Source organism: Varanus komodoensis, unplaced genomic scaffold (genome assembly GCF_004798865.1).
Source record: "Varanus komodoensis strain SLA01 unplaced genomic scaffold, ASM479886v1 scaffold7_3, whole genome shotgun sequence".
Taxonomy (NCBI): Eukaryota; Metazoa; Chordata; class Lepidosauria; order Squamata; family Varanidae; genus Varanus; species Varanus komodoensis.
Genome location: NW_025336480.1, coordinates 9,532,506 through 9,560,080, shown reverse-complemented (window position 1 = coordinate 9,560,080; position 27,575 = coordinate 9,532,506). Strand labels below are relative to the sequence as shown.

The following is a 27,575-nucleotide window of genomic DNA, read 5'->3' as shown; positions in this document are numbered from 1 at the left end:
CCCACATCCCATCAGTATGGGGAGACCACCTCCCTTTTTAGATGCCTGGGTGAGCAGATACAGGGATTTTTTACTTCTTATCATGACACTTGTATGCCTTTGATTTAATAAGAATCTTATTCTAAGAATAAATCCTGAACATAAGCCTTTGAAGCATACTATCTAAAGCTAGGTTTACAAGCAGAAGACTTCCATACTACACTTTCACAGAAACCAAAATTAGCATAATTTTCACATGTGCAGCCCAAAACTCTTGAAAAGTATTAGCAAGAGGAAGAGAGCTTTTCAGTGCTGGCCTGTGTGTTGTAGACAAGTCTGATGCCTATTTTCAATGTCCTTTGAACACCAGGCAAATGTCTTTTTTAATTTCCAAGAACTTTTAAACTATATTGTGATTCTATACTGTTTTCTCAGCACTTCATTTTAAATTATTTATTCTGCTCTATGTTAAAGCAATTAAACCAGAAGTACCGTTATTGTATTAGCTGTGTTTCACTATAACTCTGTTTATGGTAACATTCCTATTTTTTCAGTGAGCTAGAAAGAGAACATTTGCTATAGAAAAGTAAACTATATGTATAATGTAAAAGCAGGGCTACTTCAAATATGCTATTTTTACTAGACAGATTATTTGCCACATAGAGAAAATGGAAGGAGAAAAGATAAAGTATATGGATAGTTCATTGGAGAGTAAGGCCAATGAACTAATCCACACTATTGTATTCCTGATCACTATGTATGGGTGTGAAAGTTGAACTCCAAAGAAAGTTGCCAGGAAGAAAACTGATCTGTTTGAAGCATGGTGCTGGAGGAGAGCTTTGAGAGTATCTAGACAAACAAGTGAGCCCAAGATCAAATCAAGCCCTAGAAGCAAAATGACAACACTGAGGTTGCTGTATTCCATGTACATCACAAGAAGACGTGTTAGAGCAGGTCAAAGGCAAAAGAAGACGACGATGACCAGAAAGGAAGCCACAGCCTTGAATATACAAGAGCTGAGCAAGACTGTCAAGGACAAGATATTTTGGAGGGCATTTCTGCACAGGGCTCCCATAAGTTGGAGACTACTTGATGGTATGTAACAACAAAGGAAAGGGTTCAGCACACTTGCAGATCACAGCATTTACATGGCAAACTTGCACACATTTACAAAATCCATTCAGATGAGAGCAAGTCACATCTGCAGTGACTATGACTCAGCCTAGGAAAAGGAGTATGCAAACAGAAGAAAACATAATTTGGCACAGTTGAAGCATCAATTCAGCACTGTTTCAAAGAGACAGCCCTTGAGGTAACTGGGTTTGGACCACATGTTGCAACTCATCATGGGTTATTTAATCCATGACAAGAAGCAGTGCCTATAGGCACTGTTGCATATTCACCTACATCATGAAAATTGGATAATCATCCATTATATGAGAGTTAAGCAACATTTGCATAACACATGTTCCTCAGGTTTGCATGACACCACAACCTCCAATGAAAGGTGCATAGTACAAATGGTAGTTACACACACTATAGCCCTACCATGGCCACTGCATAGTGCAAGCAAATCCAATACTATCCATATACAAGTATGGAATAGCAAAGTTGGCCAATTTCGCTGATGACATCAAATTGTTTAGGGAAATTATAAAGAAGGGATTACAAACAGCTCTGTAATACTCTCTCTAAACTAGGAACATAAGTATCAAAATGGCAAATGTGGTTCAACCTAAGTGTAAAATGATGCAAGTTAGGATAAAAAATTAGTGGTTAAGAGCATGGGACTGGGACTCAGACGATCTGGGTCTAGTCCCCACTCAGCCATGGAGCCGACTGGGTGACTTTGGGCCAGTCACAGACTCTCAGCCCAACCTACCTCACAGGGTTGTTGTTGTGGGGATAAGATGGAGGAGGAGAATGATGTAAGCTGCGTTGAGCCCTTCATAGGAAAAAGGCAGGATATAGATAGATAGATAGATAGATAGATAATTTAAAAATTCCCAATGTCATATAAAAGCTGGGGTGATCTGAGTATGTGGTGACTGACCAAAAATATCCTGGCTTTGTGCAGAAACTTTGATAGAAATTTAAATCCAGTTGCATTTGCTACAAAACTGCAATTTCCACATTATCCCTAATTAGAAAAGAAACTGAAAAAGTCACTATAGGGTTATTTTACAATTAGAAAAAGTGCAGAAAAGAGCAACTAAAATGTACAAGGACCAGACCACCAATCTTGTGAGGAAAGATTACAACCTCTGAGGCAGAAGGTGTTATGCCTTCAGCTGCTGAATCCTCATCTAAAGAGTAGCTTGACTCACTTGGCTGCAGTGATGCCCTATCATCTGAGGATGACACAGATATAGGAACCCAGGAAAGAAATGTGATGGCAGTGGATAAGGTGGCTGCGCCCTCAAAGATGGACAGGGAAAGACTTTCACTTCCCTAGAAAGATTGAGAGTTTGCACCAGAGACAGACTTCCAGCTTTCATGAATGCTGACACTTAGGGAAAAGCATGCTACTCTTGGCTATCTGGAGGAATGCCAAAATGCATGTCAGGCCCATGTGATTAGCTGCAGCTGGGAGCATGGGCGTATCCAGTAAGCTCCTGGATAAAAGAGCAGCTAGTACTGCCAACAATCTTGTTGGAAACAACATCCAACCTTGTTCTGGCACCTTATACCTTATTCCAGACTCCTTGCCTTCTTGTTTTGACTGGAATTTCATGAATGATCCAGGATCCAATCCTGACACCAACCTGCTGCTTACTGAACACTAGCTGAGGCTGGTCATAAATCAGAACAGGAGACAAGGCGTGTACATGATTTAGGTGTACAAAATTATGCATCACATGGAGGAGGTGAATAGCGAAACATTTTGCTCCCTTTCCTTCAATACTTGAATGCAGGATTATCCCGTGAAAAAGACTGGTTGTGGTTTTTCATCATCCCATGAAAAAATTGGAGAGTAAAGGAAGTACTTCTTCACACAGGACTTAGTTAAACTGTGGACCCAGAAGATATTCTCTGCATGATTATATGAATTCACAGAGAATAAGGCTATCAATGGCTACAAGTCCCGATGCTTATTTGTTAACTCCAATAACCCAACACCGTATGGCTATGTTAAATGGCTGATGTGGAACATATACTGGTCTCAGTAAAGAGTGGCTGCTGAGCAGCCCTTTTCCACTAGGAGTGGTAGCACGGAGCTTCGACAGCTGCCCTCAAGGGCTACCTGGCCACATTGGAACAGCTGCCATCACTGCATCACTACCTTCATTGCTCCAGTGGGGTGAACTGAAGGGAAACAAAATACCTCAGGACACCCTAGTGTCCACCCACCTGTTGGATACCCCTCAAGCCCGAGGGCAAGCAAGCCATACCACATAGCTTTCTTTGCAGTCTGGTTCATTATGTAGTGCAAACCAAACCACTATGCTCTTTTTATTTAGTTAATTAAATAAATATAACCATATAAGGCATCTTTTAAGCTAAACTTACCCAAACTGATGGAAAAGCTCAAACAGAATTTAGGGAACAAAAATACTCCATGCAAGAAACACTAAGTTTCCCAGTTCACTCTTCACAAAAACATGCATTTGGATTTGTTAACATTACAGTGTTTCATTTTATCAGTTAGATCTACAGAAAAAAATCAGCCAGCATTACTGAAGAATGGTGAATCAGCCAGCTGATATCAAAAGACTAACATTATTATGGAATACTGAACCAGCATGTGGACAATAGATGACCTTTTGGAAAAGAATATCCTCTGAATAAGCTAAATGTAAAATGCAAATATTGAGAATCTATTAGGTAACAAAGATGTGGAACTAAAACAAGTTTTTTTCCCCTACAACCTGTACTTGAGTTTCAAACAGTCAATGCAATACTAATTACTGTTCAATAAGTATGTGCTACATACTACAGAATTTTCCAAGTATTTTGTATGTTTGAAGGAGATTTACTGATTTACAATGAACATCTTAATTGGAATAAACCATTTTGCTCAGAATGAAAGTATTTAAAACTGAAGCCTGACAACACCATGTGTACTTTAAGGTTAGAAGATGAGCAATAATGCAGTCTGTTCTGTATATTTGCAATCTTATGCTTGCATTATTAATCATTTCCTATTAATTTCACTTAAAGTTAAATGCATATCCTATCTTAAAGAGATAAGCTATGTTAAAGTTAAATCTCTTAAACATAGCTTATCTCTTTAAGATAGGATATGCATTTATCACATAATAACTTCTTCCAAAAAGAGGAAACTATTGTGCATTGCAAGAACATATGACTAAAAGGAGCATTAGCAGCATTGTATGTCCAGCAATTAGCTGACTTAGACACATCCTTATTAAAAATATGTTACATGTCCAATTGCTGAAGACAGCATAGCTCCCAGGATACTTCAAATACACATATTAAAGCAGAAATCCATTAATCAAAATGGAACAATCCATCTCCCTATTCCAGTTCTGCTGTATTTCATGTTTATTCACCAATAATAATGATTTATGAATGTGGATCATAGGTTAATACAACTGAGCAATCTCAGTAAGTGATTCTCATACTAAATGAAATTCTGAAACTGTACGAGCAGCAGGGCCAAACTTGCACCCTAACAAATACTGCAGTTATAAGTATTATCATTCAACCATAGCAGGAAAGTCTATGGTTCTTGGCATGCTAAACCAAGAATTACAAAAAAACTCACATCATATCATTCTTAGAAATCCCTACACATACACAGATACCAATACATGTTATCATATTAATGTAGCTACATTTTTATCTTCCTCATGTTTGTTCTGTATTATACTGAAATTTTACAAAAAACAAAAGGAGTAAACACAAAGTTCTTCCAGAACAGTTCAGGAATTCCTGATTAACTATTTAGGGTTAATGAATGGTTAACACAATATTACCCATTATCATTAATATAAACTAATAAATTTAGTTTTCCCTCAGAAAAGGCATAAATACTATTCCAGTTCAGAGAACTAATAACTAAGATAAATTGTCTACTGAACTGTGTCACTTTCAGAACAAAGTATTGATGTGTCTAACTAACCTAACAACTACCAGACACAGATAAATACTGGACACAAGCATATATTAATCTAATGAGGCTAGTTCAGATCATCATTATAATTGCAATAATTAACCTGAATCTCAATATCCCCACTGCTTGTATAACAGTGTAAATTTGCTGTCCCCTCAAAATAACTCAACACACAGCCATTAATACTCTTCCATCTATGCATTAAAAACTGAGGTTCATGAACAACCTGTATATTCTACAGATTCGCAAACCTCTCTGTAACTAAGTGAGAAAAAACGTTCTTAATCCAGAACACCATTTTCAAAGGAGAAACTCAAAGAAATCTTTTACACGTTTACCAAACATTGATCAAATCTAAACTGGAACAGAAGCTATTCCCCTCCATCCTCCAGGGGCAGGCTTTGGCTCTGCTGATTTACTCTGAACTACAACCTAGCTTTATCCATCAAGTCTCAATAGGAAATTACTATCTTAATAAATTGGCTGGAAAATGATTGTAGAAAAGTAGGAAATAAAGGTTCAAAGTAGCTTTTCATCAGCCTTTCACTGTTCAGTAAGGAAGCATAATCCTCAACACTTTTATATTAAATCTGTACTTTACCTTCCTACAGATGGGACTAACAAAGGGTATATTTTAATTTATTTTTATTGTGTAATTAAAAAAAACTACCATAAAACACCATAAAAAAGAAAGAATACAATATTTGAACAATATTTAAGGAGGAAAAACACAGCACTAATTATATTTGCATTGTGTATCCCTGTATTACTATATAACAATACATACATTTGTGATTCACAATAATTATTTTTATAATATTAATATTACAATTGTTATTATAATTATAAACCACATTACTTTATATGAAGGACATAAAGTATAATTAGTAAACACAAGCATCTGAATAATAAAAAATTAAAGTACAGAGCCTAATATAATCAAAATAAAATCATTTTATTTACTATTTAAATAAAAAGGTTACGAACTAGAATATGAATATCACAGATTTTAGTTCCTTACTTACACTTTTAAAACACATGTAAGAAAGCGTATTCATACTATCAAAATCAGAACAAGGCATTATAACCTGAAAAGGGTTCCAAACCAAAAGAACTGAACTCTATTTTCCTAAACAAAGAAATACAGCACATCCCTAAAATGTAAAGATGCCTAAACATCTAAGACAGTAAATTATCTCTGATGTTTAAATACTTTCTAATTTAGCAAGTTAAATTAAAGCATTATCTAATTCTGCATGCCAAAATATTTAAAATATTATCCAATTTTGCATGCACTGTGAGAATTAAAAATATTGAAGCTTGCTAAAGTCTTGTATGTGTCTTTACTTGCTGAATTTAATTACATTTGAAGAAGAACTGGTACTAGTTTACCTGCTCTGCCATTTTAAAAAGTGGATTATTACCATTTAATCCTGTAACCTTCTCATTATAGGATAAACAGACTATAAAGCTGGAAGAATATGAACATAATTAATCAAACTGCATATAAATGTATTCCTCTGCTTGCAACTGAAAGGCTCAAAAAGGCTTCTCATGTTAATTCAAACAAGCATTTTAGTCAACAACACATCTTTGAATCTGAGACTAAGAAAGCTAATTGACAAAGGCTGGAGTCAACTTCAGAATTCAAGATGTTGATTTTAAAAAGAAAGGAAGATCAAAACAGTATGACTATCTGAGACACTGAGGAAGGGACAAAGCAGCCAGAAGTGTGGCTATTAGAAGACGTAACTGTAGCATGTTGCTGACTAGAATCAGTGTTCTGGGAGGTCTTTGTTCCTTTCAACCAGCTTGCATCTAAATGGCTTGCATCTAAAGAATGCACTGACTGAGTAATTAGTTTAATTAACTTCAAAATGTTAGTCAAATGTAAAATAAACATCACATAAGTTGCGCCAATTTACCTAAAACTGGAAAATGAAGGGTTTTTTTACATTCCTGTTAAGTCCTGCATAGACAATTCAGGCAATCCAAAATGTGTGTGTTCTATTAGACTACAGTGATAGGCCACAGGCTATGGGATGTACTGAAAACTCTAGAATAGGTCTATTCAAGAATACTTCTCTTACACAGAATAGCTGATGTTTTACTCAAGAAGCAAAACAGTTAACAGTTTAACAGTTAGTTAAACCTATTATCAGAAAAGATTTCTTTCACAGTAATCTCCTGTTAGAATTTATATCCTTCCTTTTAGACAAAAGTCCATTATGCATGATCACATTAAACATAATAAAAGAAAAGAATACAGTAGTCCACTTCTGGAGTGGGAAGTGCTGGTGCTGGCAGAATATCGGCCTTGTCTAACTAAGAAAGCAATGGACACCTCTTTCAAACTGAGTACACAGCACCCCCAGGAAGCATCATCTAGTAGATCTGTCCAATCATTCCCTTGGAACAGAATGGGAAATGGGAGAACCAGATGCTGCTCCCAGAAGTCACCCAAAAGCATTTTCAAGGAGGACTGCATAGCAGTATGCTCCCTACCACTTTACTCTACAGCAGGGGTCTCAAACTCAACTTACCTGGGGGCCGCTGGAAGTAGAGTCTGGGTGAGACTGGGGCGCATCAAGTATTCCACCACCACGGTGGTGGTGGGCCACTCATCCCGTGGCCGGCCCGGGTGCCACCGGTGCTTTGAAGGCCGCAGGGCCCCTTCCCCGTGCCCCGCCTGGCCCAGCAATTGGCCCGCGGGCCGCGAGTTTGAGACCCCTGCTCTAGAGGAAGCATGTTAAATGCTCCTAGCTACTGGTTGTTGTTGTTGTTAGTCACGAAGTCGTGTCCAACCCATCGCGACCCCATGGACAACATTCCTCCAGGCCTTCCTGTCCTCCACCATTCCCCGGAGTCCACTCAAGCTCACGCTGACTGCTTCAGTGACTCCATCTAGCCATCTCATCCTCTGCCGTCCCCTCCTTCTTTTGCTGTCAGTTTTTCCCAGCATTAGGCTCTTCTCCAGCGAGTCCTTCCTTCTCATTAGGTGACCAAAGTATTTGAGTTTCATCTTCAGCATCTGGCTTTCTAAAGAGCAGTCAGGGTTGATCTCCTCTAGGAGTGACCAGTTTGATCGCCTTGCGGTCCAAGGGACTCGCAGGAATCTCCTCCAGCACCACAATTCAAAGGCCTCAATCCTTCGGCGCTCAGCCTTCCTTATGGTCCAGCTTTCACAGCGTACATTGCAACTGGGAATACATACATTGCTACTGGTGCTCCATACAAATAGGGTAAGCATTGCCTGCTTTGCATGTAATGGTAACCCATGATTTTAAGCCATCATTTGCAAGTGAGCATACTGACTCCAAACCACTTGCCATTCCCATTTGGCATCCTAACCACCTGAAAATGGTCTTTCCTGGGTTGTTGCAAAGTCCAAACTCAGCGCTCTCAGTTATTGAGAATTAAACTGCCCAGAATTTGAAGTCATGATGCATTCTGGGATGTTTAACTGTGTACAAATTGGAATGTCTTGGTTTGGGTGTTGTGACTAAAAACCCAGGAATGTTCCTGGGTTGTTTCAGGAAGGGAATACAAAGCGGAATTAGTAAGCTGTGAAAAGTTTAAACTTTAAACTTTCACCCATAAATTGGTGTTACATGCAGACCATGTCAGTGATACACGTACACACAAATATTACCAGTTATTAGCTTGTCTTCTCTTTGATTCAAAATAGTACTAAGATAAAAACAATTTTGTGATTTAGTTCACAGTGACTTTTCAGATTGCTTTCTCTGTGACAAAAGCAATACATTGCAGATAACACAGAGAAGTTTCCTTCCTTTAATAGAGCATGCAAAAATCTTCCTCCAATTGGGCAAAAAACTCTAAACCATAAGAAAGACAAGTGTGAAGTGGAAAATCAGGCTTTTGGAAGATCCATCCTGAATATGAAACAGAATTAAATATGAGATCAGGTGCTACAACAAGCTCCAGGCTCAGTTTAGAAAAGGTGCACTGCAGGGTAGCAAGATATGCAACTCATTATATGTACAAATTTGTCACAGATTCACTCTGCATACTACAAACAACCATTGTCAAATAATTCCTGCCTTGCAAGGAGACCGATTAATCCCTGTCCTAAGAAGAGGATTTAAAGGGTGTAATATAAGGCTGACTCTCCCCACACCCCACCCCAGTCTTCCTCACAGGCTGTTCCCACCAATTCTGCTGTCTTCTATGGCTGGTTCACGCACTCCTTTCTACATTACGCAAGCCTTTTAGATAACTGCCTCAGTGTGTTCTTCCTCCATTCTTTTTAGCAGTCGCATTGCTCTTTTCTTTCTAGCACGCTGCCCATGTTTGTTCAGTTTCTTCTTTCTCCTGCATGTGATACTTCCCCTTTGTCCCAGCAACCCAAGTGTCTCTACAGAACAAGGATCCTAGCCCATCTACATCAGGGTTGAGCAACACACAGCACACAAGCCACATGTGACCCATGCTAATCCACAAAACAAAGCAGCAACAGCAGCAACCAAAAAATGGGTGCACAACACTGAAAGGGTCACAACTCAAAACAAGCTAAATGCTGTTGTTTAGATATGTACTCCAACAACCTCTGGGGTCCTTCCAAAGTAGGTGTATTTAATCTGAGATAGTGTGAAACTGAAACTGTACACAGGCACACTCCATTCAATTATTAACAGTATGTGACTTCTGGAGGTAATGGATTGCACCAGAGTTTATTTAGGCATGGCATAGCAAAGGAGATGAACACTTAAGCAGCCAACAAGCGTCAGTTTGTTTCTCCCTTTTTTATGCCACTACACACACACCCCTTCAAGGTGTTAAGGATCTTGTGTACATCAAGTGGTAACAATGGCAATTAAATCCATTCACTGCCAGGATGTAGCACAGCAAAATGTGGAAAAGTCAAGGGTAGGGGGACAGAATACTTCTGCAACTCTGTATATACGAGGTCACCTGCACATAGAGGAGAGTGGTAGCAAATCTATAATAGCTATTTTTATTTACTACATCAAATGGATTTAAGAATTCCCTCTTTTGGTGGCACTGTCTCCTAAGCAGACTTCTACTCAGAATAGGCTAAATGATGGAAAGTGAACAATGCCATTTTTGCCCATTTGCTCCGATTGTAATCCCCAGTGCTATTATTCTGGAAGGACCGTCACACCTCTGGAACAGACACAGTTGCATCTGCACAGTTGGAGGACACAGAGGTCTGCAGTGGGAGGACAGTACTGACCAAATTCAACACCTCCTCTATTCTACCAGCAGGATGTCCATGAAAGAAAGCAACCTTGTGTTCACTGTACACCAATTATGGATCCAACCCAATGTAAATAGACCAGTCTTCAGCCAAAAGCATTGCAGTCCAGGGAGACTTGTACTGCACAATTTTCATACTTGCACACTGAATCCTTATGCAAGTACTGTCTGCTTGGATGCATTTATGAAAGCAATCATAACAAGAGTGAAGGCATGGTTTTGAGGGAAGGCATATTCCATATTAGTTATTGCTTGTATTGGATATAATAGTTATGAGCCAATTCACTGGTGTAACTATCCACTATAAAGCATAGAATCCATAATTCCCTTATCATAAAGGTTACTGCCATAGTGTTATAGCAATACAGTGGCACCTTGGCTCACGAACGCCTTGGTTCATGAACAAATCGGGTCACGAACAAAAATTTCATTAAAATTTTGATGTGGGTCGCAAACTCTGCATTGGATGGTGACCAAGATCACAGCCATCTCCTCCCTACCCAAGTGGGAAGATGGCCGTGATCGCAGTTGCTTTCGTGCAGGGAAGGCGTGCGTGATCACAGGTGCACTCCTGCAGGAAAGACGGGCACGATCTTGGCCATCTCCCCTCCCCAACCAGCACAATCGTGGCTATCTCCCCACCCCCAAGCGGGGAGATGGCCACAATTGTGCTGGTTGGGGAGGGGGATGGCTGAGATCTTGCCCATCTGCCCCTCCCCCAGCGTGCCGTTTGTGCCTGCCTCTTCCTCCCCCAAGGCACCCGCGATCATGCCCGTCTCTCCCCGCCACCCCCCAGGGTACAGGGATGACAGGCGTCTGCAGGGATGTCAGGCGCAATCTCACTCGTGCGGTGGGGGAAATGGCCACGCTTGTGCTTGAAGAGGGGGAGATGGCCATGATCGTTGTTGTTGTCACTTTGCTTCACATTTTCCTGTGTTAAAAAATGGTAAAGAACGGATTAACCTTATTTACATTGAACCTTATGGGGAAATTTACAGTATATCACAGAAGTGAGTACACCCCTCACATTTTGTAAATATTTTATTATATCTTTTCATGTGACAACCCTGAAGAAATGACACTTTGCTACAATGTAAAGTAGTGAGTATACAGCTTGTATAACAGTGTAAATTTGCAGTCCCCTCAAAATAACTCAACACACAGCCGTTAATGTCTAAACTGCTGGCAACAAAAGTGAGTACACCCCTAAGTGAAACTGTCCAAATTGGGCATTATTAGCCATTTTCCCTCCCCGGTGTCATGTGACTCGTTAGTGTTACAAGGTCTTAGGTGTGAATGGGGACCAGATGTGTTAAATTTGGTGCTATCGCTCTCACTTTCTCATACTGGTCACTGGAAGTTCAACATTGCACCTCATGGCAAAGAACTCTCTGAGGATCTGAAAAAAAAGAATGGTTGCTCTACATAAAGTTGGCCTAGGCTGTAAGAAGACTGCCAAGACCCTGAAACTGAGCTGCAGCACGATGGCCAAGACCATACAGCGGTTTAACAGGACATGTCCCACTCAGAACAGGGCTCGCCATGATTGACCAAAGAAACTGAGTGCACGTGCTCAGTCTCCTATCCAGAGGTTGGCTTTGGAAAACAGACGCATGAGTGCTGCCAGCATTGCTGCAGAGGTTGAAGAGGTGGTGGGTCAGCCTGTCAGTGCTCAGACCATACGCCGCACACTGCATCAAACTGGTCTGCAGGGCTGTCATCCCAAAAGGAAGCCTCTTCTAAAGATGATGCACAAGAAAGCCCGCAAACAGTTTGCTGAAGACAAGCAGACTAAGGACGTGGATTACTGGAACCATGTCCTGTGGTCTGACGAGACCAAGATAAACTTATTTGGTTCAGATGGTGTCAAGCGTGTGTGGCGACAACCAGATTAGGAGTACAAAGACAAGTGTGTCTTGCCTACAGTCAAGCATGGTGGTGGGAGTGTCATGGTCTGGGGCTGCATGAGTGCTGCCGGCACTGGGGAGCTACAGTTCATTGAGGGAACCATGAATGCCAACACGTACTGTGACATACTGAAGCAGAGCATGATCCCCTCCCTTCAGAGACTGGGCCGCAGGGCAGTATTCCAACATGATAACGACCCCAAACACACCTCCAAGACGACCACTGCCTTGCTAAAGAAACTGAGGGTAAAGGTGATGGACCGGCCAAGCATGCCTCCACACCTAACCCTATCGAGCATCTGTGGGGCATCCTGAAACAGAAGGTGGAGGAGCGCAAGGTCTCTAACATCCACCAGCTCCGTGATGTCATCATGGAGTAGTGGAAGAGGACTCCAGTGGCAACCTGTGAAGCTCTCGTGAACTCCATGCACAAGAGGGTTAAGGCAGTGCTGGAAAATAACGGTGGCCACACAAAATATTGACACTTTGGGCCCAATTTGGACAGTTTCACTCAGGGGTGTACTCACTTTTGTTACCAGCGGTTTAGACATTGATGGTTGTGTGTTGAGTTATTTTGAGGGGACTGCAAATTTACACTGTTACACAAGCTGTATCTCACTACTTTACATTGTAGCAAAGTGTCATTTCTTCAGGGTTGTCATATGAAAAGATATAATAAAATATTTACAAAATGTGAGGGGTGTACTCACTTCTGTGATATACTGTAACTTGGCTCACGACCAATTTGGATCACAACCAGAGTCCTGGAATGGATTAAGTTCATGTGCCAAGGTACCACTGTATCTATGAATAAGCTAAACTGCAGTTTTCACATCACAACAACCCACCTGCCAGCAAACCATGGTTATTCTTCAATATTATGTGTTGTTCTCTTCTTTCATGTCACTCCCACTCCTCAACCCCTAGTCCTTCAGGTAGGTTACAAGAGATACCACAGCAAGACTAAGTAATCTCGCCTCCCTGATCAAGGGTCATACTCTGCATGTTAAACTCTTCTCAGAGATCATGAAAGCCAGAAGCACAGCTGGTTTTCACAATCCCTGTTTCAAAAGTGACTAAAAGCCCCTTCAAAGTGCTGGAGCAGCACCTTGTTAGTATTGTCAGTGGCTGGCAAAAACTTTTTGTTGTTGTTTGTGCAAGTTAAGTCCTTTTGCACTATAATCCCCAACTTTTCGTTTACACTCCGACAGTCCTCAAGGTGGTCATTTACATTCTGCACTTTTGTACAAGACTTTAGGTAATCGAGAAGGTGCAACAGTGCTTCCCCTCCCACTTTCTCTGGAGAACAGAGAATTTCAAGAGTTAATTCAACTCTGGGACCCCTTTAAAAGGAATTCTGACAGCAGACAGTGGTCTGGATTAGGACAGATGGTTGCATATGTCCTAATTCAAAACCAAACCAAACCAAACTAAACCTCTGCCCTGTCCAAAATCTCTTTTAAAGGGACCAAAGATAGGGTGTTTTGGGAGAAGACACAAAAATAGCTCTCAGTCATAGAAGGGAGGACTGAAGGCCTATCTAAGCCATCTACAAGGGCAGCTCAAGCAGTGATCAAGCCAAGCTTGCATTGAAAAATGAGCAGTTTTTGAGGATCCTGGCAAGTGAGGCACATGGCCATTGGACTTTATTCATGATAGGATAGGTCATCTGGGTTCAAATGTCACAGCAACCTACCATGGGTGAAATCACCTGGGTAGCAACCTGCAGTTTCTTAGGATGTCTGCCTGAAAAATACAAGCACCAGAGCAAAACTGGGCTTGGTTTGGAAGACACAAAAACCAGATCAATAAAACACTTCATACTACTCATTCACTGAACTACACAATAACTTTGCATCCTAAGGATTTTTTAAAGATGGAATTCTTGCTGCTCAGAAATATCTGGACTGTGTGAACTCTGAAATGCCCATGTCCTGCCAGTCTAAAGCCAGTAGAGTGGAAGGAGTGGTAAAGGCAATCTTTGCTTCTCTGAAACCATTCTATATTTTCCTGAGAGAGGGTGGTTTGGAGGGGAGGGAAGGAGGCTGGAGGAGATACAATAAATAATGGCCTGCTTGCCTTCTCCTGTCCTCACTCACCAGAATGCCACCTTTCCTCCTCTTCCAAGATTGCTCTTCCTCCCTTGAGGGACAGCCAGTACATTTCTCTCTGTACCAGCTACAAGGGAGCAGGGGAAGGCACAGTTTTCCTACTCACCCTTCCAAGCTCAGAAAGCAAGTCTCTAAATTTGGAGCAATCTAAACTATCCTAATGCTCCTGGAAATCTTACCTAGGCACCATAAGATGCTCTTTCCAATACATTCAACAATGAAATTCTGCCAAAATTCTTAACTCTCTTTGTCACAGAAAGAGTATTTTAATTCATGTGGCTGCAAACTTCTATACCAGCCTCTACAATTTGGTGGCCTCAAAATGGATTGGATTATAGCTCCTAGGAATCAAGCTGACAGGGTTGTGTCACTAGGATTTACTCTGAAAGTACTTTGTAGACATACATTGAAAGCAGTCTAGGTTGCAATCAATTAACAACAACAGAAAACCATTAAACAACTTTTAAACAGTGTGCTCTTCTTTACATGGTAAATGGGATACAACATAGGAAAGTAATGTTAAAGGTAAACATTCGATCAGCTATATGTGCATTATAACTACTGGAAAGAGCAAACAGTGAGACATTTGAAGGATTTGCCTCAAAACTTTGTAGAACCTTCAGAAGGCATGTCAAATTCTACTCGAGTCATCTCCAGTTTTAGCCTACCATACAACACAATGCCTATCATATAACCCATATTTGCTGGGTTCTCAGGACATGACAACCCTCAAGTGAGGTATGCATATTCAAAAAAGCAGCCACCCACACACTGCATGGACAACAGCTTCCCCTGTCAAGCTGTGTGAACAGCTTCAATGAAATGAAAATATTAAAAGGCAATACAAAGATTTCTATAGACATGCAGAAAAATTAAAAACATCCCTGCTGCAACAATGCAAAGGAAATTCTTCCAAAGATGTACCCTTCAATTCAGGACATCCTGATTCAGGCTTTCCAATTTTCTTTTATGACCGCTACAAGAGGAAGCAGCTAGGCAGGATTTGATCTAAATGAAACAGGATACAAGTCATAAAACATGCCATTATCCTTACCTGCCCATTAAGAAAAAATTCAGATTTATATCAAAGTCAGGCCAAAATTCTACTAATTCAATGATTAAATTAATCTCTGCAAAATTTTCTTCAAGTGTAAATGCCCAAAACTATTTTGCAAGATACTGTATTCAGGTTTATCCAATGATTTATTCAATAAAGAATTATAAACTAAAATGTTGTTCAATCAGCATATAATGGCATGAAAGAAAAATGAGTAAACACAAACTCCTTTTCGCCTAAGCACAAATGTTACTGAAAGCATGAAAATACTCCTCTACTTCAAAATACCAGTTATTTCTGGAAACAAGAAGCAGATGTTTTCCTCTGTTTGGCTCAGCTGTGCAACAGCACAACAGGCCTTTTGTTATGCTATCAGCAAGAGTTTTATTACTGACTTTTCTTTTTTACAGTGTCCATCACTAAGGAATCTGGGTGCGTGGTACGCTTGTATATTAAAGGAGAATTCACAGTAATGGTATAAACAGAAAATAGTTGCATCATGAACTATCACATTAGTATTCTTCTGTGATTTAAATGGACAGAAAGAGAGACTAATCCTTCTACTGCAGTAATCAAAAAAAAAAAAAAGAGGATTTTTAACAGGTTGTGTCAAAATCCAAGAGAAAATGTAAAAAGGAAAGAATCCTAAACTGTATAATGTGACACAAGTCATTCTCAACAGAATGTGTTCCAAAAATAAAACAGCTGGCATTTACAGTCCTGTTTTAAAGTGTTGAAATAAGGATACAAAAAAAATAGTGCTAGATAGTGTTTTCATTTTCAGTTTGACTTGTTCTCTCACTGCCTGCAAATTAAGATCAACACACACTGTCTATACTGGCACACACGAAATTACAAAATTGAAGAGGAAAGTATCAACTGGAACTCTTTAACTCCATGAATGGAAGGGATATTTCCTAACATTGTATATTGCACTAATATCCCCTGAAGAAACTTTCATCATAATACAGCAAAGCCTCTAAAATTCACTGTGCTCCTGCAACACATGCTGAGGGGTTTTCATTAATTTTCATGATAGTAGTCTCTAGTACCAAACTATACTACAATTGCTAGCCAGGGTAAGATGGATTCTATTTCCTCCCCCACCCCAAAATTATGCATTACAGATTATGTTAATGTACCAGCACAAATTATGACTATTTCTTCTGATCGGTAACTAGATATCACTGCAGTGGATGACTCTGTCTAGGCTTTGGTGTATTCTGCCTTTCTTCCCGATTAAGTGTTATAGGATGACAGCTTTATTCTCCAATTTTAAATTACAAGAGTTATGATATCTTCATAGGATGAACTGTTTTGACTTTTTCTTCAAACATTTCAACATATTATCAACATCTTTTGTACAATATAAAGATATTGGCAGTCATGAGATTAACCCTAACCCTATTATATTTTAAATAATTAAAGGTGAGTGTAGAACCATATGGCCACTAGACAGAATCTAGATAGGTGGTAGGAAAATTCAAAGCCCCAGCTTCAACATTGGAAATGCATTCCCAGGTTCACAACTAGGACTCAAATTTCATGGTGCCTTCCTTCCATGCCACTTGTGGAAGGGCGCAGAGGAAGAGCAAGGCTGTGCTGAGATACAATGTATCCAGGAAATGCCTCCTTGCAAGCCGCCAAAATTGGTTACATAAGCCTTTTGTAGGAAAGGAGAAAAAACAACCTTTGCCCTAAGTACGTAATACACCCTTAATTTTCCAAGTTGGATGATACTGTCCAAATGGCATGGGTGCACTACCCAAGTGAGGAAAAAAATACTCTAGAAATTTCTCTCTATGTAGTTGTTTTCCTGTTTTAGTCACAGTCCCAAATGAAGGTCTAGGTAATAGCAGTGTATATTATGAATAACTTTATAATATTTCCAAAGATTTAAAACAATATCTTAGGCAACCCAATGATTTGCTAAGCTTATAGGGTATCTATCCAAAGTGCATCAGTACAGACAATTGAACCAATGTCGTAATTTAATAAATGGATAAACATTCCAAAAGAGGGTCCAATCTTTGATTGTTAAATATAATCACACTGGAGGTCATGTCATATGCTTTCATAACATATTCCATCTGTTTGTTTATTTATTTATTTAACACATTTCTATGCCGCCACCATCGCAACAAAGCCTCGGGGCGGCTCACAACATTCATAACAAGATACAATTAATAATTTAAAACAAGAGCCGACATGTTAACATACAAGTTTTGCATTTTGCACTGTTAAGCACTGGAATTCTACCAGAAAAGCAAGAACTTGCACAAACAGAATAATTCTTAATAGGATCAGTACAATCAGAATTTAAGAGGTACTTTTTTCCAGCATGTGAAACCCTAAAGTAGGCTAGTGCTGAAATGCTGTTCCAACTGACCTGGGAGTAAAGTCCACTGAACTCGATGAGAAATATTTCCAGGTAAGCATCCTAATCTAAGTTCAAAGCAAGACTAACTGCAAAGGGAACCCTCCAGGCTGGGAGAATGGACATTAACATGGCAAATGCAGTTCAATGTAAGCAAGTGTAAAGTAATGCACACGTGGTGAAAAACCCCAACTACAACTATATGCTGATGGGATCTGAGCTAGCAGTGACTGAGCAAGAAAGGGAGCTTGGGGTAGTAGCAGGCAATTTGATGAAAACATCAGCCCAGTGCACAATTGCTGTAAAAAAATAAGGCTAGGCATAATTAGAAATGGACTAGAAAATAGAATTGCCAAAATCTTACTGCTGTTACACAAATATTTGGTACAACCACACTCAGGATATTGATTCAGTTCTGGTCACCCCACCTGCAAAAGTGCATTACTGAATTAGAAAAAGTAAGGAGAAGGGCAGAAAAAATTATCAGGGGGCTGCAGCAACATCCCCATGAGGAGTGGCTACAACTGGCATTGTTTATCTTAGAAAAAAGGCAAGTGTAGACTGGTGAAGTGTTTAAAATAATGCATGCTGTGGAGAAAGTGGAGAGGGAGAGATTTTTCTCCATCTCCCCAACACTCAAACACAGGGTCATCCCTTGACACTGACTGGAGGGAGCTCAGGACAGATGAAGGTTGTTTTTCACAGAACATATACAGTTTAACTATGGAATTTGTTGCTATGGGAAATTGTGATGGCCACCAAATTGGATGGCTTTAAAAGGAGATTGGACAGATTAATGAAGGAGGAGGCTATCAGGGACTACTAGTCTTGCTGACTATGTACTACCTCCTTTAGCAGAGGTGGCGTGCCTGCATGCACCAGCTGCTCAGGAGGCTGGACAGGCAGAAGTCTTGCACCTTTCCTGCTAGAGCAATCCAGCAGGGAACTCATCTGGCACCATGTGTATGGAGTGGTGGACAAGGTGGACCTTTGGTCTGATCCAGCAAGGTTTTTCTTATGTTTTTATGTTCTAAGTTACGGCAGTTCTGCTAGGAATGCATCTACCAGTGCTAATTACCACCTTAATTCAGAGTGAAGACTTATGTGTAACTTTAATTTAGCCAACAGACTTTCCCAGACTTATTATAATAAAAATTCATGACTGCAGAATTACAAAAGATAGAATAAGTAAATGTGGCACAATTCTTATACCTATTACATAATAGTTACAATCTTATACACACTTGTGTGGGAGTAAGCCTACTAAACTCAATGGGACTTTCTTCTGAGTAACCATGCAAAGGATTTTTCTGTAAATCTGTTGTCCAGTAAATTAAAATAATAGGAATTTTTCCTCCAATCTGTTGTGTAGTTCCCTATCAGTTTTTACACTGAACAAGTATTTTACATTTTGATCAACCATATGTTGCTGTAGGGAAATTATCCACAACAGCAGAACAATCCTGTAATATTACTTAACATCGGTCTGATACTTAAATATGGTTTGTAGAAACCAATTTCCTATATTTACATGAGAAACTATGGCTTGCTACAAACCAATAGTGGAATCTTATGGCCTCGTAACATCATCTGGGGGGCACAGGATATGTCAAAATCCTAGCCTGGAAAACGCATCAGTTAAAATATGTCTACATATTAAAAAAGAGCAAGCTCTGATAAGAGGTTATAAAATGAGCCAGGCATATATACAGAACAGTGCCCTGGTCAAAAAATAATCATGAGCAGAAGGCAGCATCACCTGCCCATACTAGATTATGATCCTGGGGAATCATCTAACAACCCATTATTCTTCTCCCAAAATAACATATATAGAACAAGCAATCCAAAAGCTAACTATGAATTTGGATCTGACCTAGCTGCACCAACTCCTCAAATGCGTCTCTACCTTAGCTTATGCTAAACTAGAGCTATATGCAGGTAACAAGAATAGAAAGACCAAGGAAAGAAAATACAGGTATCTGGGGCAAAGATGACTTATGCAGTCTTTCCCATTTCTTGTTATGGAAAAGAAGTGAATTTTTGCCAAATGTGGGTAGAAATGTGTAAAAATGCAAAAATATACCCTAATATTTGTTCAGAGGAATAAGGGAAATAATTTTTAAACCAGGACAAATTAAATCAATAATTCATTTTAAAGAAAGCATGAATAAACTGTATTAATTTGTTCATTTAAATCTTGTGTTGAGAATGTGAAACTGTTCCTATAAAACTGCCTGGACATCTGAATGCAAACACACATATTAAAATCAACATTCATAACCTCTTACAATTGAATAATCAATTGCTCTGTTCCTGTATCACAGCAAGACTCACTGAGTAAAACACCTTGACCACAAAGTTGCCTAAACACCACTAGCCTTCTTCTCAGTCCTAGAGATAAAAAAGAGCTGGAGGTCCCTACTAAGATGATCCCAGCCCTTTCACAGCTTCAGCTTGAAAGAAATCTCATTCAGCCTGTTCAACAAAGCTGGGTGCCACATTCTTCATGGCAAAAATCTGTGCAAGGCTGTCAAAAGACTTTTCAGATAGCAACACAGATTAGAGAAATAAGCTTGACCTATTGTAGTATTTATAAAATTCTGTACTAGTAATATCATATCCAAGAGGTCAGAGTTTAATTAAATAGTCCACTGTATTGCTACAGAAAATAAACATGATGTTAGTGGCTCCAAGACTGATAGATATTACATATCCTGAGATACTCCAAAGCCTCTGCAAACCTTTTTAATTCAAGAAGATAGCTTCAGAAGAATAAAGACTTAATTGTAGATGCTGCTTTATTATTATTTATGTTAAAGTATATTCATACAACCCACTCAACACAGTCATCTAGGCAGTTTACAAAACATAAAATCACCAAAGAGTAAAACATAAAGCTCAAAACCCAACCACAGTACAAGCTAAACAGATAGAATAAAGACAACAATGCAGCAAAAAAATCAACACTGGTTATTGTAGAAACAAAGTAAGCTCAACCTTTAAGCACTATTAAAACACCTGGAAGAAATGTTCTGCACTTGATGACAAAAGGATCACAATCAGCAAGCTTGTCTAGCGACGGCATTCCATGGTTGGGGTGCCACTGCTGAAAAGGCCTTGCTTCAGTAGTCACATGCAGTATACCACTTAACCTGGGCACCTTGAGAACCTGAGCCTTTGGAGTTTGCTTTATAGTTATGCCATGGACTTTAAAAAAACAAAAAGACAAGAGTTTGGATTGAGATCTCCGACTCTTAATTATATGTTCAGATGTTTAATAAGAGGAAATATAACATTAGTATTAGAGGTATCTAGTTAGTAGAAAACCATTTCTAGCAAAACATTAAAAATCTGCTATGACCCAAATATCAGGAACTACATACAACTGAAGGATGGCAAAGTCTGGGCTAAGCCAAAATTGAAAATGGAAACAAAGGAAACATGATTTTTTTTTAAACCCAATCAACAACAGCCTACCATCCCTTCTATGTTTTACCTAAGTATTGTCTCCACAAGGTCCAGTATAGGCAGCAAGAAGCATGAAATGAAGCTATATGTTGCTAAGAGCTTAAGATTAGGATGTGGAAATATTAAAGGAAGGCCAATTGTGAAAAACGCACATGGCTATTTTCTATGTCCTATTTTAACACACTTTCTAAAAGGATCTTTTTCCAGGATTCTTTGCTAACTGAAGTATCAACAGAGAACAGATGCTTCCCTGTCTCATACAGACTCAACTGTAACATGATTATCTTCCCAAACAGCTCTTCCTCTCTCTACCACATGTAATCACAGTACAGAAAAGCAAATATGACTCAAAAGACTCCATTCAGAACTTTTAACAACAAAAACATTCTCAGGCTAATAGCACAGTACAAAATCCTATTAAAATGGACTTACATAATTGACACTAAACCCAAAGTATTGCTGGTTAAGAGTTTTAATGCCAAACCAATGCTTTAGTAGCATCACACAGTAATCCCGGATGTGTCTACTCAGAATTAGTCCGTAAAATCAGTGGGGTTTATTCCCAGTAAAGCAGGTATAGGACTGCACCCCTGCAGTACAATCCTATCTGTGCCTACTCAGAAACAGAAGCTTGCTTCCACATGAGTACAGAATGGCAGCCTTAGACTTGCAGTTTACTCAACTACCTACTGAACAATTTATATTGGCATACTGAGAGTGAAACATTTTCTGAAGTGGGCAAAGAATATGCCAGCATCCCAGCTCAGAAAAACACTGGTATCAAACAAGGGATTCCGACCTCACAGTGCCTTCCTTCCACCCTTGCAGCTGGTGGGAGGCAGAACTGCTTTGGAGCCGTTGTGGGGGCCATTCCAGGGGATGGGCAAAGTGAGGCATCACCCTGCTCCAAATGATCCCAACTGCCAGCACTGAGGCAGCCAAGATCAGCCATCTAATTGTTTTGGAGGTCAAGGGGTGTGCAGAGGCAAGCCTTCACTGGATGCCCACAATCCTCTGAGTTCAGAGGGTTATGGATAGCTACCTTGGGTGGCGCCATAATTAATTTTAAATTAGCAATCACTTCATGCTCAAATACATAGTTGTCCCACAATTGTTCCTGCACACTAAAATAAACTTCTCCCAGCTTTTAATGATGCACACCCATCCTGTGCCACAAGCAGGCTAAGTTATTCCATCCTTTGCTCAACATAACAAAATAGTGATCAGAGACTAAAATTCTCAGAAGGCTAGAGCCTGAAGTACTTAAAAACAAAAATACAAAGCCATGTTTGTTTACAAAAAATGCACCATAGTACTTCCAAAAGTCGAATCCTTGTATCGGTGTGAATAAGGGCTGATTCTACACAGAACAATATCCCACATGAATATTATATTAATGTGTCATCACATGCCCAGAATGCACATGTAGAAATGCATTTCCTCCCATACATAGGTCACAGTCATGAAACCACCAACAAGCAATTGCAGCACTATGTGAACAGCCCAAAATCGACATGGGTGCTTTGTCCCGTGTGATGATGTGCCCGCAAGTTCCATGCAGCTTCCTGGGTGGAAGTCATAACCGTGAAAAAGTTCTCATGGGAAGCAGCGATGAAATTTAAGCAAAGATACATAAAGTTAAACATGTACAGATTAAGATACCTCTTCAGACCTCTCCGATGGCTTTTTCCGCAAAGCTTGTTTAATCCTGGGATCCAGAAGAGATGTCATCCTATTATGCTTGTTATCCTGCTACGGAGTTCTTCAGGGAAAGTTACTTTCACGACAGTGAGGGAAAAAACAGTCGAGTCCCGAAGAAGGGAGACGGATTTCTTTTGAGCCCGGCCAAAACCCTGAGCTACAGTGCGGCTGGTCTGAAGGCTTTTCCTCTCCCCCTCCTCACACCTTCCTCCTCCTCCTCCTCCTTTCGCAACTAATCCCGAACTGGCAAATCTGAGGGACGGAAAGGCTTCGCCGAGGCAGGGCCGTCTCCAGCCAGGGGAGCCCCGGCCGCACGGCGGCCGCGCGGGGCCCCGCCTGTGGCAACTTTTCGGGCGCGGGGCAGCCGCGCGCTCCCTTGCTCACGAGGCGGCCGCGGATGGGGACCCTCTCCTGCTCGCGTGCCTGCACGGGCGGCGGGTGGGGAGGGGGAGACCGACTCGCTCGACGTGCCTGGGCGGCTGGCTGGCTGGCTGGCTCGCTCTCCGGGGCGCGAGGAGCGGGCTCTCCAACCGCAACGTCCCAGCCGGCCACACTTGCAGGAAGTTGCCTGCAAGTCCGGCCGGCTGGGGACGCCGCGGTTGGAGAGCAAGCCCGAATGGAAAACCACCACCCTCGGCCGCCGGCCACCTCGTCACCAAAGAGGCAGAGAGCGAGAGAGTAAGAAAGTGGGGCGAGTGGCTAAAAATGGGAGAAAAAAGCGCGCGCGCGCGCGCGCGCACAGCAACCCCACTCCCGAAAGACAGCCGAGCAAACGCACCTACCGCCAGACGCGCGGCTGGCGGCGGAGGGCGGTGGAAGAAGCAGCCTTAGCCAGGAGATGGACGGACGGACGCTCGGAGGAGGGAGGGGCAGGAGCAGAGGAGGGGAAGACCGGGGGAGGGGGAGGGGGAGGAGACAGAGGCGGGCTCGGCGGGCTCACGTGACTGGCCACCAGGCGCACACTGGCTGGCTGCGCCTGCGCCGTCGCTCAGCCGACTTCAGCCAACGAGAAGAGACGAAGGGCGGGAGTTCTCGGTCTCTGCTCCTCCTCTCCTGCCGGGAGGCGAGTGGGAGAGGACGCGGGACGGCAAGTGGCGCCCTTTGCGGCTCCCACGAGGCTTGTGAGCGCGGCGGGAGAGGGCAGCTCGCTTGCGGGATGCCCGTGGTTTTGGGTGCAGGAAGTGGGTGGTATTCGTGCCGCGCCGCTAGACCGCTTCCTGTCGTCTTTCCCTTGAAATGTTTTGTTTTGAAACACCCGTTCAAGAAAGAAAAGATGGTTGCTGCCAAAAAGCTGCAACCATCCCCATCAAATACAAGATCGGGAAATAATACGAGATCGAATTTTAAAAGTCTGTAATTATAATTCTTAATAAAGCACTGATCTGCTGGTAGAACACCTCAAGTAAAACAACCTAAGTCAAAGCTCTCTGTCACCAAATTCCAATTTTGGTTAACGGGCTGCCAAGGCGAGCAGACAACCAACCAAATGAGAATAGAAGTACATAAAAGGGGCCATCAGTTCGGTTGCGTTATTGTGTGCGTGCGCGCCTTCTCTTACCTTAAAGCTTTTTAATTCTTATTTTTAAGACGTTTTCTAATTTTCTTGAATACTTGCGTGTTGAAGAGACTTTAATCCACCTTTTAGGCGTATAACCCTCGGAAGATGGCTCGCACTATTACTAAATATGGACATAAAATTACAATTAGATGCACACACGGCCAACACTAAGGGATAGGTCTGCAATGGGAAACGAGTCGTGCTGTCTTCTGAGCAAGACCAGAAAAAAAATAGGTGTTATTTTCCTTTTTTAAAAACAATGAAATGCGTTAAGTTCCCAGCTTGACCTGAGCTGCTCTAAGTGGCTCTGATGGCTGCCTGATTTATGCAGCAGAAGCTGGTGGAGAGATTGTTCTTTGCCCTTTCCTTTACAGTTTTAGCAAATTTCATGCTAACACACGCAAATTGGCGTTGCGAGAAGCATCCCATGGGTGCAACTAACTATGTGTGGACCTTCTGTGACCTTATGTTCATGTCCCTTAGCCAGGCTTTTGTGGCAAGGGGAACACGTAGGGCACACTTGCTTCAAGTCTCCAAGGCCAGCTCCACAATCACTGTACGTGGCAAGCAGGAAAGCCTTCTGGGGAGAGGGGAGCCTTTTTGATCGGTAGCCCCGCCCCCAAGCTTCCCTGCTTTGAAGCCAGATGCATTTCAAACGGGGGGTTTTCCAGGGAAAAAATCCCCTGAAAATTAATGTTATGGGGGAATGTGCATTAGGAAATTGAAAAGCTTTTTTACTCTCTAAAGTTTGGGGAGGGGCCCCTGAGGTTCCTCATAATACACATGGATGGTAATGCCTAGCATGGAGTTTGATCCAAGGAAATGCCTTGGAGAGGCGTGAATGGAAGCAACTCCTCTCGTTTTTTCTTGTCAATGGGAGAGGGACATCACACTAGCTGTGTACATTTGAAGGGGACTTTCTTTCTTTCAGATAATGGTGCAGACAATGTATGCCTACAGTTGGGTATTATCAAAGGCACAGAAGAGATGGAGGGGGGGATACGCTCGTTGTTACGCTTTGGCAGGCTTTATCCAGGTGTGCAAAGTAAAGGGGATGTTTTGGACGCTATGGAAAGCTTTCAGGACAACCAACTATACACTGATTCTTTCCCATATTGTATGTCAAGGAGCGTGCACAGAAAAAAGTTCTGATTCCCCCACAACCCTGCACAAATTCTCCTCCAGTGCATCTTCCCCTTTCCTCAAGCGGATTCTGAAGAGATGAAAATATTCAGAGCTTCATATTTAGGAACTTTAAAACACAACTGAGGAATGAAAAAGGTAGCGCCAGCATTTTCTGTTCCAGCAGGAATCTTGGAGAAGAACCCAGGAAAAGACTTCATAATGCCACAGGTTCAAAGGAGGAACGTGTTTTGGAAAGGGAAGGAGGGGAGTGTCTGTGGTTTCTGTGAAGAAGAAAATGTTTATAAGTCAGATGGTCGATTCTTTTTTCCAGAAGTGCCCGTGTATGTTGCCAAAGAGAAGTCGTATTAAACATACAGAGAACTTGGGGAAACCTGGGGTGAGGAATAAGGAAGAGCCGTGATCGAATCGACGTGCAGGGTTTAGCTATCAGAGGCAGAGAAGCGTGCCAGTGAATTCCAGGAATCTGTCGCGTGTGCACAGAGGTGGAGGAAGGAGCAATGTTGAACTTAATGGCAAAACTGTACAAGAAGGGGTAGAAAGGGAAAAACCATGCCTGTTACTCCGCTCATACAAACAGAGCCTTTGTGTTCGTTTACTTTGGCGTAGGAAAGTGAACTAGAGAGGGAAGATTTAAAGGAGGGAGATGTGGTAATTACCTGGTCCTCTGCGTTTCTGTGCGTGTGTGTGTGCAGTGTGCCAACAAGCCCCCAGTGTAGCCCCCAGTCAGGCAGTGTAAGGGAGGGGAGGGAGAGAGAGAAAGTAGGGAATTAGATTAGGTGTGTAAAGCACACAAGCTGCAGTGATGAAAAAGAATGGAAAAACCAACACTCTGTTAGGCACATAAGCAATCCAGTGGACAGGTGAGACGCACTCAGTGGTTTGGCCCATAGTCCAACCATGACTGTACGACAGAGTTGTTGTAAACTACATTCCCTCACATGCACACAAATACACCCCCAGCATAGGGATATTAATACCGTACTAAATTACAAGGTTCTTGTACGCTCCCTTTTCTCAGGTTCACCCCAAACCAGCCTCAGGGTAGCACTACAGGGCTGTATGGAGCTTCTCCTTGTAAGAGCCCCCAACCTTGTGGTGTGGAGATTCCCCCCGTCCATCACCCATCTGTAACATAGCTTAAAATAATAATGAACACTTCGCATTTCTCCTCCTGAAACAGAAGGCGTTTGCATAGCCATATTTTCATTTAAGATAAATCTGCCCTATAGAAGATGCAAGTCTGAAAAAAATTAACTCTCTTCACTTCCCCCACCCCCTGTGGACATTTCTTAGAGCTGGAGAGTTCTTGGATTTTCTACATTTTCTTGATGGAGCACTTGTCACTTTCAATATTCTAACAAAAACGTAGTCGCGGTGCCAAAAGTAACAAGGAAATCTGATCTTCAAACAAATGAACTATCAGTGTAGTACATTTGTACGTCTATATGAAAGACTTAGACATTCCTTTTAGAACAGCATCATAGGCCTGAGCCAAACATTTTCAAGTTTTTTCCTTTTATCTCACAATTTCAAAGGAAGCTTGAAACCCATCCTGAAAAAAACAATTATTCCTCCTTTTTGTGCAACTGTTTGCTATTCTTTGCAGCCATATTTCTCTGCCACCCTCTTTGCTGCTGCTTCAGTGGCCTTTTTCCCTGTTTATTTCTTCACAAGTGAAGCTAGCCAGTCAGGGAACATGTAGGGAACACGGTGGCATCACAGTGAGGAATCCACAAATGTATTGCCAACTCATTGGTGGGAAATGTCCATCTGGCAAGAGATAAGCCAGCTTGTCCATAAAGAAATAGGTTGCCATACAGCCAGCCAGCATTTGCGGAGCGATGTGAGTACAGTAATAAAGGGTTCTAACAAATTCATACAGAGTTGGATATAATAAGCAATTCAAAGCAACTGAAACGTCACCTTAGAGCACTTCCTTTATAAAAAGAACAC

At 41.3% G+C, this 27,575-nt stretch overlaps 1 protein-coding gene across 6 annotated transcripts in view; it reads right to left on the bottom strand.

The window, feature by feature from the left end:
* RAPGEF6 (Rap guanine nucleotide exchange factor 6) overlaps positions 1–23,758 on the bottom strand; it is a 176,861-nt gene extending 153,103 nt beyond the window's left edge. For all 6 annotated transcript variants that reach the window (XM_044454498.1, XM_044454502.1, XM_044454500.1 and 3 more), the window contains exon 1: positions 22,880–23,758. In XM_044454498.1, the coding sequence (XP_044310433.1) occupies positions 22,880–22,948 (69 nt within the window). In that variant the 5' untranslated portion in view covers positions 22,949–23,758. The remainder of the gene's footprint in view (positions 1–22,879) is intronic.
* Positions 23,759–27,575: the final 3,817 nt, after the last annotated feature.